The following is a 13,987-nucleotide window of genomic DNA, read 5'->3' as shown; positions in this document are numbered from 1 at the left end:
TATTTGTTGCCATCTGCTTTCTTAATGATGACCATTTTGTCTGAGGTGAGATAAATCTCAAAATAGTTTAATTTGGATTTCTTTGATAGCTAATGAAGTTGGGCACTTTAAAACTATTTATTAGCCATTTTTATTTTTTTCTGAGAAATGTCTACTAGGTAGTTGTTCCATTTATTGATTAGTACTTTTTTTGTGGTTAACTTTTGCAATCCTTTACATATTTTAGATATTTGCCTGAAGTATAGCTGGAGAATATTTTCTCCTATTTTGTAGGCTTTGTTGATAGCATCTTTGCCGTACAGAATATTTTAATTTCATATAATCACATTTGCCAGTTCTTGGGTGCTATCTTTCCTTTTTTTAAAGAGTCTGGCTGAAATGAGTCCATCTTTCTTAGTGATGAACGTTTTGTCAGGGGTGAGATGTCAAGGTAGTTTCTTATTCCCTCAAGTTGGAATCTTTCAAGGCTTTTTACTTGCCAGTAGATGTCTGCCTGTTGGAGCATTTAAAAACTGCTTCCTGTTAGAGCCAACTTAAGAGATGAGGAGAAGAGAGGGTCAAAGTGTAAATGTTCACAGCTAGAAAATGTAATAGGCTGGTGACCCACTCAAAATCACTACGTAAAAAGAAATGGTTAGTGATAATGTAGCAAATTAGAAGATGTTTTATCACAACCCACAACATACACTTAGGATTGTTATTTAACAATAATGGGTAAATACTAGGAAAAAAAAAACTTGAGAAGGCCTCATGGAAAACAATGACTTGCTCTCAATTGACTTGCTTTCTTTGGCTTTGAAAGAAAATCTATGTCCAGAAAGATTGGTCAATGTAGAGAGTAGTGTTGTACAATAATTGTCTTCTCTTTTAAGTGATGTCAAATCAAACCTCAGCCACTGAATTTCTCCTCCTGGGAGTGACAGACATACAAGAATTAAACCCTGTTCTCTTTGCTATTTTCTTCACCATCTACTTTACTAATATAACTGGCAACGGAGCCATTCTGATGATCATCATTTCGGATCCCAGACTCCACTCACCCATGTATTTCTTCCTGGGAAACCTAGCATGTCTGGATGTCTGCTTTTCTACCGTGACGCTGCCAAAGATGCTGGAGAACTTCCTCTCCTCAAGCAAAGCAATTTCCTTCTTGGGATGCATAACTCAGCTTCATTTCTTCCACTTCCTGGGTAGCACAGAAGCCCTATTGCTGGCAGTGATGGCATTTGACCGCTTTGTGGCTATCTGCAAACCACTTCACTATTCTGTCATCATGAATCGCCAGATCTGTATCCAGATGACTGCTGCCATCTGGATCATTGGCTTTTTACACGCCTTGCTTCATTCTGTAATGACATCTCACTTGAGCTTCTGTGGTTCCAATCGTATCCATCATTTCTTCTGTGATGTTAAGCCATTGTTAGATTTGGCCTGTGGGAACACTGAGCTCAACCTTTGGCTGCTCAATACCATTACAGGCACCATTGCCCTCAGTCCCTTTTTTCTGACATTTCTCTCCTATTTCTACATCATCACCCATCTTTTCCTCAAGACCCGCTCTTGCAGCGTGCTCCACAAAGCGCTGTCTACTTGTGCCTCTCACTTCATGGTTGTTGTTCTGTTCTATGCTCCTGTTCTTTTCACCTACATTCGTCCAACCTCAGGCAGCTCTCTGGATCAGGACCGAGTCATTGCCATCATGTACAGTGTGGTCACTCCTGCTCTCAACCCACTCATCTACACTTTGAGGAACAAGGAAGTGAGGAGTGCATTGAATAGGAAGATGAGAAGATGGCTCTGACTTGAAATGTAAAGAACTCTTCTGAACCATGAATAACCAGGCAATTAAAATGTTTAGAAGCAGCTACAGTTCTCAATTTTAAGAATGTGTATTATCGAGAAAATTAGACAATGGAAAATGTATAGGAAACGTGTCTTGTGGTATGAAATGATATTTTCTCAGATAATGCAAAGGAAACATGAATATGTATGGCTCTAGCTACAGAATCCTGCTCCTGGATTTTTTTTTGAGAATATATATTAATAATCTTGGCTTATCTTAGATATATTCTAAAATTTTATCACATATAATTAGGATTACAAATATGTGTGTACTATTCATTTTTAAGATAAATAAATAGTACTTGTTTATCTGTGTGGCCCCTTTTGATTAATATATATTAGTGAAGAAAATAAAATTATTATTTTCCCCTTTATTAATATAAATTATTTTTTTATACAATATGTTCTGATTACAATTCTACTTTCTTCTATTCCTCCCAGTTCTTCCCTATCTCCCATCCCCTCCAGATCCACTCCCTTTCTGTTTTTCATTAGAAAAGAACAGGCTTTAAGAGAAAAGAACCAAGCATGACAAAATAAAATATAACAAAAAATAAAAATCATCACACTGAGACTGGACAAGGGGACCCAACAAAAGGAAAAAGGCCCCAAGAGAGGTCACAAGAGTCAGAGACTTACTCAATCACACACTCAAGAATCCCATAAAAATACTAAGCTGGTAGCTCCAATGTATGTGCAGAGGGCCTAGTGCAAACCCGTTTAGACCCCATGCCTGCTGCTTCAATCTCTGCGAACTTGTAAGAGCCTTGCTTAGTTGATCCAGAGGACTGTGTTCTGGTGTCCTTCATTCCCGCTGGCTCTTTTGCTTCTTCTTGCAAGGGGTTCCCATATCTCTGAGGAAAGGGATTTGATGGAGACATCCCATTTAGAGCTGTGCATTCCAAGGATTCTCTGAGTAATATCTGGCTGTGGGTCTCTGCATCTGTTTCTGTTTGCTGCAGAATGAAGCTTCTCTGATGATGACTATTCAGGCATTGATCTATGAGTACAGCAGACTATCATTAAGAGTTATTTTATTGATACAATTTTCTTTCTTTCTTTCTTTCTTTCTTTCTTTCTTTCTTTCTTTCTTTCTTTCTTTCTTTCTCTCTTTCTTCTTTTTTTCACACCAGTAATATTTGGTTTTTACCCTAGGTCACTGAGCTATCTAGTCTCTGGCTCTTGATCACCAAAGCAGTGTCAAGTATGTGACTCATTTGTGTGTCTCATGGAGTGGTCTTAAGCCAAATTAGACATTGGTTGGCTACTCCCAAAAGTTCTGTGCTTCTATTGCCTAGCATATCTTGAAGCCAGGACAGATTTTAGGTCAAAGGTTTTGTGGTTGGATTGTTGTTTATGTTTCTCTATTGGTAGCCGGCAGAGCACCTTCTTGTACTAAAGACACTAGAACCTGGGGTTAAGGCCCCATGGAGGCACCAACTAGACTTCTCAATGTTCAATAAGTTGTGGTTGTTGCTCTTGGCAGTAGGCTCTGGTTTCAGTTTGTGGAAAACAATCCATTGTTTTAGCAGTAGCCTGGGTTGCTTGAAGATTTCCATGAGACTCCCTTGTCCAACAACTCAACTGACTGGAACCCAGTTCCACTGCTAGATGCCTTGTTTGATAATAAGAGATGACCAGTTGGGATTCTGTCTCCCTTATTATTAGGAGATCCCATTAGGATTGTCTTCATATATTTTTGGAATTTTCCATATCATCCTTCAAATGCCCCTCAGTTCCAGCTGTCTCTCCTCACATTCCCTCCCTCAACCCTATTTCTCTTTTCCCTCCTCACATGATTCCCTCAGTTTCCATCACTACCCATCCCCAGTCTGCCCACAAAATCTATTCTGTTTATACATCACAGGAAGAGCCATGTGTCCCCCACCCCAGTCCCTTCCTCTATACCTAACTCTCTGCGTCTACAGATGCAAATTGGTTATTACTTATTTAATGGCTAATACCACAAATAAGTGAAAAAAATATATACCATATTTATCATTCTGGATCTGGGTTACCTCAGTCAAAATCATATTTTTTCTAATTGCATTAATTTGCCTGCAAATTTCATGAAGTGTTTTTTTAAACAGCTGAGTAATTCTCCATTATGCAAATGTAGCAGCATTTTTCTGTTGAGGGACATCTAGGTTGTTTTTAGTTTCTGGGTGTTATGAAGACAGCAGCAATGGACATGGCTGGGCAGGTGCCCTTGTGGTAGGATGAAGCATCCTTTGGATGTGTGCCCTAGAGTGGTATAGCTGGATCTTGAGGTCCACTGAGTCCCAGGTTTCTGAGGAATCACCATATTGATTTTCATAGTGGCTATAGAAGTTTGCATTCCCACCAGTAATGGAGGAGTGTTCCCTTGCTCCACATCCTGACCAGCATGAACTGTCACTTTTGGTATTGATTTTAACCATTCTGACAGGTTCAGTATATCTGGTTTTATGTTAGAGTCTTCAATCCACTTGGATTTGAACTTCTTGTAGGGTGGTAAGTATGAATTTATTTGGATTTTTCTACACATAGCCATCCAGTTTGACCAGAACCATTTGTAAAAAAATGCTTTCTTTTTTCCATTTTGTGTTTATGCTTTTTTAAAATAAAAAATCACATGTTCATAGCTGTGTGGATTTATGTTTCAATTTGAGTTCATCAATCAATGTGTCTGTTTTTACACCAATACCATGTGACTTTTTTAATTTTTAATTTTTTTTACTACCATAGCTTTGTAGTGCAACTTGAAATCATGAATGGTAATACCTTTTGAAGTTCTTTTATTGTTCAGGATTGTTTCAGATATCCTGGTTTTTCAATTTTTCCACATGAAGTTGGGAATTATTCTTTCAAGATCTGTGAAGAGTTGTGTTGTAATTTTGATGAAAATTGCATTGAACCTGTAGGTTACTTTTAGTAGGATGGCCATTTTTACTGTGTTAATTCTACTGATTCATGAGCAGGGGAGATCTTTCCATCTTCTGATATCTTCTTCAATTTCTTTTATTTTTATTTTCAGGCCTTGAACAATTTTTAAAATTTACTTTTACTGTGTTTTCCTGTATTTCTTTAAGCGAGTTATTAATTTCCTCTTTAACGACCTCTATCATCTTTATACAGGCAGTTTTAAGGTCTTTTTCTTGTGCTTCAACTATGTTGGAATATTTAGGACCTACTGTGGTAAAGTAGCTTGGTTCTAGTGGAAACATACTGCTCTGGCTATTATACAGTAAAATAAAATTGTATTTTTATTGTATTATATAATACAATTATTAAAACTATTATTTTTAATAATATAATTGTGATATATTAAGAACATAATTATATTTAAATAATATTATATAGTATAAATAAAAATATATGGCTCTGGCAATAAAAAAACAAATGATTGTATGGTTGTGTTTTTATGCTGTCATCAAGGCATCTGGGATTACTATAATTATAGGTCTAGGTGCTGATTTCTAAATTTATCCTTGTTGGGTAGGTATTTTGTTTCTTGGTTTCTATTTTGTCTGTAAATTTTTGGAGAATATGATGCCCGTGTGTTGACTGGTACTAAATTTTCTTTAGACCTGATAATTGTGGCCACTGAGAGTTCAAGGCAAAATGTGTTTCTGGGTATCAGGATCTGACACTTAGGAGTACGGATAGGCTAGGAGTTTACAGGAGGGAGGAAAGCAGAGTGTTCAATCAGGATCTGCTTATTTTGTCTCTTTGCAATGGTGAAAAGAGGTCACCCCAGGGGTATGCTATAGTGCTGGGCATGAGACTGGGGGATTGAATCTAAAGAAACAGAAGGTGAGGGGAAGATCTCAGACAGCCTTCCTGCTTTGCAGCAGGGGTGGTCTGTTGGTTAGCAGGGAGTGTCTGCTGGAGTCGGGGGCTGGGAAAGGGTAAAAAGCTATACTACAGAGCAATAGTAATAAAAACTGCATGGTATTGACATAGAACAGACGTGTTGATCAATGGAACCAAACTGAGGACCCAGAAATAAACCTACACTCCTACTAGCACTTGATTTTTGACAAAGAAGCCAAAATCATACAGTGGGAAAAAGAAAACATCTTCAACAAATGGTGCTGGTCTAACTGGATGTCTGTGCCTAGAAGAATCCAAATAAATTTATACTTATCACCCTACAGAAAGTTTCAAGTCCAAGTGGATTGAAGACTTCGACATAAAATCAGATACACCGAGCCAGTCAGAGTGCTTAGAAAAATGCAAATAGACTCACATTTATCACCCGTCACAAGACTCAGCTCAAAGTGGATCAAAGACCTTGACATAAAGCCAGAGACTCTAAACCTATTAGAAGACAAAGTGGGGAAAAGCCTGGAACTCATTGGCATAGGAGACAATTTCCTGAGCAAAACACCAACAGCACAGGCTGGTAACATTTGTTAATTGACAATTAACATTTGTTAATCAACAATTAACAAATGGGATCTTAGGAAACTGAAAAGCTTCTGTAAGTCAAAGGACACTGTCAATAGAATAAAACGGCAGCCTACAGATGGAGAAAAGTTCTTTACCAACCCTACATCAGAGGGCTAATATCCAACATGTACAAAAAACTTAAGAAATTAAACATTAACAAATCAAATAATCCAATTAAAAAATGAGGTACATATCTAAATTGAGAATTCACAAGAGGAATCTCGAATGGCCGAGAAGCACTTAAAAAAATTCTTGAAATCAGGGGTGTTGATACCACCCTGATTTATTGTACAGATTTGTTTTGGCTGTCCTGGGTCTTTTATTTTTCTGTATGAAGTTAATGAGTGTTCTTTCCAGGTCTGTAAAGAATTGTGTTGGAATTTTGATGGGAACTGCTTTGAATTTGTAGATGGCATTTGGCAGGATGGCCATTTTCACTATGTTAATCCTACCAATTCATGAGCATGGGAGATCTTTCCATCTACTGATATCTTCTTCAATTTCTTCCTTCAGAAACTTGAAGTTTTTGTCATACAGGTCTTTCACTTGCTTGGTTAGGGCTTAACCAAGATACTTTATGTTATTTGTGGCTATTCTGAAGGGTGTTGTTTCCCTAATTTCTTTCCCAGCCCATTTGTCTTTTGTATACAGGAATTATTCCGATTTTTTTGAGTTAATTATATATTCAGCCACTTTGATGAAGGCATTTATCAGCTGAAAGAGTTCTCTGGTAGAATTTTTGAGGTCACTTATGTATACTATTATATCATCTGCAAATAGCGATACTTTGACTTCTTCCTTTCTAATTTGTATTCCCTTGATCTCCTTTAGTTGTCTTACTGCTCTAGCTAGGACTTCAAGTACTATGTTGAAGAGATAAGGAAAGAGCAGGCAGCCTTGCCTTGTCCCAGATTTCAGTGGGATTGATTTAAGTTTCTCTCTGTTTAGTTTGATGTTGGCTATAGGCTTGCTGTATATTGCTTTTCCTATGCTTAGGTATGTGTCTTGTGTCTCTGATCTCTCCAAAACTTTTTTTTTTAATTTTTATTTTTCTCCAAAACTTTAAACATGAATGGGTGTTGGATTTTGTCAAATGCTTTTTCGGAATCTAAGGAGATGATCATGTGGGTTTTTTCCCCCTTCTGTTTGTTTATGTACATTGTTGGATTTCCATCACCACTTCTGCATGCCTGGGTTGAAGCCTACTTGGTTATAGTGGATGATATCTTTGATATGTTCTTGAATTCGGTTTGTGAGTATTTTATTGAGTATTTTTGTGTCAATGTTCATAAGAGAGATTGGTCTGAAGTTCACTTTCTCTGTTGGATCTTTGTGTGGTTTAGATATCAGGGTGACTGTGACCTCATAGAATGAGTTTGGTAATATTCCTTCTATTTCTATTTTGTGAAATAGTTTGAGGAGAATTTTAAGTTAGTTCTTCTTTGAACAACTGGTAGAATCCTGCTCTGAAACCATCTGGACCTGTTTTTTTTTTTTTTTTTTTTATGGGAGACTTTTGATGACTGCTTCTATTTCCTTAGAGGATATAGGACTATTTAATGGATTTATCTGATTTTGATTCAACTTTGGTAAATGGACTCTATCAAGAAAACTGTCCATTTCAATCAGATTTTTAAATTTTGTGGCATATAGGCTTTTGAAGTAAGACCCAATGATTTTTTGGATTTCCCTAGTGTCTGTTGTTATGTCCCCCTTTTAATTTCTGATTTTGTTGATTTGGATAGTGTCTTTCTCTGCCTTTTAGTTAGTTGTCTATCTTGTTGATTTTCTTAAGGAACCAGCTCTTCATTTCATTGATTCTTTGAATTGTTTTCTTTGCTTCTATTTTATTGATTTCATCTCTGAGTTTGATTATTTCCAGCCATCTATTCTCTTTGGGTGTGTCTGATTCTTTTTTTTTTTCTTCTTCTTCTTCTTCTTAGTGCTTTCAGGTGTGCCATTAAGTTGATTGTATGAGATGTTTCAAACTTCTTTCTGAAGGTACTTAGTGTTATGACCTTTCCTTTTAGCACTGCTTTCATTGTGTCCCATAAGTTTGGGTAAGTTGTGCCTTCATTTTCATTGAATTTTAGGAAGTCTCTAATTTCTTTCTTGTGGCAGCCCATTTGGAGTTTATGGCAGATTGGCGTGCGCATCTCAACAAGGGAATTCGGCCTCTTGGTCCTGGTTTCTGTCTAAAGCCTGGTGGCTAAGAGATTGACTTTGGCAGTCATACAGTAGAGGGCTCTGGCCCTGAGAACTAGACCATAAATTCCATGTAGTCATAGTAACCAGACAGCAGGTTCTGTGTAACCTTGAGTAAGCCCTCTTATGTTTTGGCTAAGTAAAATTGCCTGTGTGAGAAACTGCTTGGACTTTTCTACCTATTTAAGTGTTAACCTGACGTCCATTAAACCGCCACTTGGTTCAGCATGTGGACTTGGTGTTCTTCTCTGTGTCGCTTTGTCTCTCTCCCAGCCCTCTCTCAGGTGGTATTCAGGTGTCACTGCTGGCCGGTGACACTTTCTTTATTTCTTCCCCGACTCAGCTGTCACTGAGTAGAGACTTGTTTAGTTTCCAAGTGTGTGTAGGCTTTTGGTTATTTCTGTTGTTGTTGGGGTCTAGTTTTAGGCCATGGTGGACTGATAGGATACAAGAGATTATTTCAATGTTTTTGTATCTGTTGAGGTTTGCTTTATGCCAGACTATGTGGTCAATTTTGGAGAGGTTTCCGTGGGGTGCTGAGAAGAAGTAATATTCTTTTTTGTTTGGGTGAAAAGTTCTGTAAACATCTATTAGACCTCTGTAAGTGTCATTATTTCTCTAGTTAGCTTCTGTCTCAATGATCTGTCCATTGGTGAGAGTGGAGTGTTGAAGTCTCCCATTATTAAGGTGTTGGGATTGATGTGTGATTTAACCTTTAATAATGTTTCATTTACAAATGCAGGAACCCTTGTGTTTGGGGCATAGGTGCTCAGGATTGTGATGTCCTCCTGGTGGATTTTTCCTTTGATGAGAATGAAGTGTCCCTCCCCATCTTTGTTGATTAATTTTGGTTGAAAGTATTCTATTAGATATAAGGATGGCTCTTCCAGTTTGCATCTTGGTTCCATTTGCTTGGAAAACCTTTTTCTAGCCCTTTACTCTGAGGTAATGTATATCTTTGTTGCAAAGGTGTGTTTCTTAAATATAGCAGAATGATGGATCCTGTTTTTTCACCCAATCTGTTAGTCTGTGTCTTTTGTTGGAGAGTTGAGTCCATTGATATTGATAGATATTAGTGACCAATGATTGTTAGTTTCTTTTATTGTGAAGTTGATAGTGATTGTGTGTTTGTGTGCTTGCTTTCTTTTGCATTTTGTTGTTAAGTTATCTTTATCCTGTGTTTTCTTGGGTGTAGTTGATCTCGTTGGGTTGGAGTTTTCCTTCTAGAAGCTTCTATAGGGCTGGGTTGCTGTGTATATATTGTTTAAATTTAGTTTTGTCATGGAATTTTTTTTCTCCATGTATGTTCATTAAAAGTTTTGCTGAGTATAGTAGTCTGGGTTGGCATCTGTGGCCTTTTAGTGTCTTCAATGAGATCTTCCCAGGCCCTTCATAGTTTCTGTTGAGAAGTCGGATGTGATTCTGATAGGTCTACCTTTATAGGTTACTTGGCCTTTTTCTCTTGCTGCTTTTAATATTTTTTCTTTGTTCTGTAGATTTAGTGTTTTGATTATTATGTGGCAGGAGGAATTTCTCTTCTGGTCTAGTCTATTTGGTATACTGTAGGCCTCCATATGTTTACATCTTCCATGCCTGAGACTCTCTCCTCCATCTTTTGTATTCTGTTGGTGTTGCTTACCTTTGTGATTCCTGATCTCTTCTCTAAGTTATCCAACTTCAGGATTTTTCTCTGTTTATGTTTTTTTTTTGTTGATTCTAACTCCATTTTTATGTCTTGAAAGATTTTTATTCATTTTTAATCAAACCTATTTGATTGTGGATTCTATTTTTTTTGTTCGTTTCCTCTTTATATTCATCTAATAACTGGATAAGCATAGATTTAAGATCATTTTCTGTGTTTCAGATGCATTAGGATATCCATTGATTTTGGGGGTTTCTGGTGAAGCCATGATGTCCTGGTTTTTGTTGGTTGTGTTCTTAAGCTGGCCGTTAGCCATCTGGTTGCTCCTTAGCCTCGGCTGTTTGTTTCTGGAGCCCATACTGCAGACTGGGTCCACCTGTCTCTGGAGTCTGGGATAGTCTTCAGGGAGACGAGAGAGGTTCAGGGGTTTGAGAATGGGAGCTGGTGATTCAGATGAAGCTAAGAAAGGAAGGTTGCAGGCACATGTGCACAGGTGCAGGAGTGTGTAGGGGAGCATACCTTGAAGGCTAGGGGGAGCTCAGCAGTTGCCTGGAAGGGCTAGGTGTAAGAGCAGGTGAGGGTGCAAAATATGCCTGATTATCAAAGAAACTGCCCTGAGATGTTTGAAGACACAAATTATCCTTCATAGATCTACACTAGTAATTACATCAGTTCTCAGACTGTCTTCCAGCTATAAAGCTTAGAATCCCTCAGGTTTCTAACAATTTTCTCCAGTTCATTAATTTTTTTTTAAGATGGACAAATTGTTTTTTTTACCCAGAACTTCTCACACCTTTAGTTGTTCCCATTTGTGGGAATCACCCCGTTGTCAGCCTTTGTATCACTCTAATACAGCTTGGGGAGTTCTCTCAGCGCCTTCTAGCAACATGGGCCCTCCACACCCTGATTCTGATTCTTCTTTTGTGTACACACAGGGAATCCAGTGCATCTTTCAATGAAAGGAACCAGGGGAAGCTACTTCTCATAGCAATGTCTGCTCTGACCAGTGTATTCCAGGAAGTAATTCAGGTGTTATTAAGGAGAAAAACAATTAAAAATTTACCTGTCTTTTGATAAGTTCTGAGTGTACAGTTAAACAGGAAACCTTTTGCAATCAACTTATTCATAATTCTGTGAAAAGTTAACATTCATTGAAAACACTGCTATTTTGATTATAAAAGTAAAGTAAAAATTATTTATTTCTTTAGGAGAAAACAAGATTTTATTTGACAGGAAGAAATGCTGGGAATTGATTTCATAGAGGCGAAACAGTCTTAAAACGAGGAGAGCTACACATTTCTGGAAACTTTGGAGTAGGTTGATTTAAGGCAGCCTGACTTTTGGGATCATAAAACACAAAAGAATTAGTTACTATGTTCCCACTAATGGTTCTAGAAGAAAGACAAGTACAACATCATCAATATAGAAGAATGAGTTTAAATAGGGAACAGGGAAGATAAGATTTCAAAGGGACTAAAGTATTTGTAGTTCCTACTGAGGAAATGAGGGAGGGACTTCTGGGTCCACAGAGGCAGAGATTTTTTTTTTTTTATTCAAATACTCTGGAATCTGGAAAAGGTTTTCTTTAGTCTCAGCATAAACAGGAAAAGAAAATGTCACAAAGTACAATTTATAATGAAGAAAGTCTCTTGGGCCAGCATGGCAATATGACTATAACCACAACACACAAGAAACTGAGGTAGGAGACTGAGACACTGTGGGTTCATTTTGAAACTATCTCAAAAACACCTTAGGAATCTATTTCTAAAGTTTGTAATAGCTCAGATTATTGGGCGGCATTCAGCCCATTGTTTTCTACAGCACTGAAACATGTTATGATAACAGCTGGTCATACTCTTGAGATTAATATGGCCATGTTTCTTACTTCAGCTGGCTTGATGCTGTTTCTTACTTCATCTGGCTGGATTATAAATAAGAAACAAATCAGTGCAAAGACGTTTCTACTCCTTATACATTCTTAAGATGAGGTGGAGTCGCTATGTTATGATAAAGCTTTCTATAAACTCTGCAATTGAAAAAAATCATCCCTGCCTATTTTCTTCAAGTTTAAATAAAAATGTTCTTACTTTTCAGAGACTGTCTGCCTGGTGGGATATTTTAAAAGTTGATTTCTGTTAGAGACAACTAAAGAGATGAAAAGAAGCTTGGATCAAAATCATGATATGGAAAGGATAGGAGCTCTACAAGGACCAAATATATCCAGGCACAGGGTCTTTTCTGAGACTGACACTCAACCAAGGACCATCTATGGATATAACCTAGAACTTCTGCTCGGATGTGGCCCGTGGTAGCTCAGTAACCAAGTAGTTTTCCAAAGTAAGGGGAACACGGACTATTTCTAACAGGATCTCAAGGGCAGGCTGTTTGACACCCCCCCCCCCCAGGGGAGGAGCAGTCTGTTAGGCCACAGAGGAGGACTTTGCAGCCAGCCCTGAAGATACCTGATAAAACAGGGTCAAATGAAGGGGGAGAAGGTCCTCCCCTATCAGTGGACTTGGAAAGGGGCAGGGAGGAGACCAGGGAGGGAGTGTGGGGTTGGGGAGGAAATGAGGGAACGGGATACAGCTGGGACACAGAGTTAACAAAATGTAACTAATAAGAAAAATAAAATTAAAAAAAAAGAAAAAAATGTAAATTCTCACAGCTAGAGAAAATGGTAGGGAGGTACCTGCTCTGCATCTGCAATAAAAAGACTATTAATGAAAAATATAATAAATTAAAGCTGTTTAAATAAGAATACACACCAGACATTTAGACTAATATTGAATGGGCTGATAGGCAAATATATAAGATCTTCACAAGATCTTTGTGGGTTATAGAAAATTACTCTCACAGACTGTGTTTGGGTTGGCAAGAAACTTATTGCCTAGAAAGACTGATGGACATGAAGGTTAGTCTTCCACAAATTATCCAATCTTTTCTTTTTAAGTGGTATTGAATCAAACATTCGTCACTGAATTTCTCCTCTTGGTGGTGACAGACATATAAAACTGAATCCTATTTTCTTTGCTATGTTCCTTACTATGTACTTTGTCAATGTGTCTGGAAATGGAGCTATTCTGATGATCATCATTTCGGATCCCAGACTCCACTCACCCATGTATTTCTTCCTGGGAAACCTAGGATGTCTGGATGTCTGCTACTCCACTGTGACAGTGCCAAAGATGCTGGAGAACTTCCTCTCCACAAGCAAAGCAATTTTGTCCTTGGGATGTGTAACTCAGCCTCATTTCTTCCACTTCCTGGATAGCACAGAGGCCCTGCTGCTGACAACCATGGCATTTGATTGTTTCATAGCTGTGTGTAAATGACTTCCCTTTCAGCATGACTTGTCAGGTCAGTATTCAAGTGGCTGTCACCAACTAGGTCGTTCCTTTTCTTCATGCTCTGCTTCACTCCATATTGATATGTATTTGAACTTTTATGATTCCAACTTTATCCATCATTTTTTCTGTGATGTTAAGCCATTGTTGGAGTGGGCCTGTGGAAACACTGAACTCAACAGGTGGCTGCTAAATACTCTCACAGGGACCATTGCCACTGGCCTTTCTTTCTGACATTTCTCTCCTATTTCTACATTATCGCCCATCTGTTTCACAAGACCCGCTCTTGCAGCACACTCTGCAAAGCACTGTCTGCTTGTGCCTCTCACTTTATTGTTGTCATTATTTTCCATACTCCTATTCTCTTCATCTTCATCAGCTCTGCTTCAGGGAGCTCCCTGGAAAAGGACAGGGTCATTGTTGCTGTATATACAGTGGTCACTCCTGCTCTCAATCACGTATCTATGCTCTGAGGAACAAGGAAGTGAGGGGTGCTTTGAACAGGAAAATCAGAACATAG

General features: G+C 38.1%; 1 protein-coding gene and 1 pseudogene across 1 annotated transcript; both read left to right on the top strand.

Annotated features, from left to right (window-relative positions):
* The first annotated feature begins 874 nt into the window (after positions 1-874).
* Positions 875-1,801, top strand: LOC129676231 (olfactory receptor 12D1-like). Its single transcript, XM_055606560.1, has one exon. The coding sequence runs from the start codon at positions 875-877 to the stop codon at positions 1,799-1,801; it is 927 nt and encodes a 308-aa protein (XP_055462535.1).
* Positions 1,802-4,591: 2,790 nt separating this feature from the next.
* Positions 4,592-13,987, top strand: LOC129676227 (olfactory receptor 12D1-like; annotated as a pseudogene).

Source organism: Psammomys obesus, unplaced genomic scaffold, assembly GCF_907164565.1.
Source record: "Psammomys obesus unplaced genomic scaffold, mPsaObe1.curated_primary_1811, whole genome shotgun sequence".
Taxonomy (NCBI): Eukaryota; Metazoa; Chordata; class Mammalia; order Rodentia; family Muridae; genus Psammomys; species Psammomys obesus.
The sequence above is the reverse complement of the archived record's forward strand: the minus strand, read 5'-3'. Positions and strand labels throughout refer to the sequence as shown.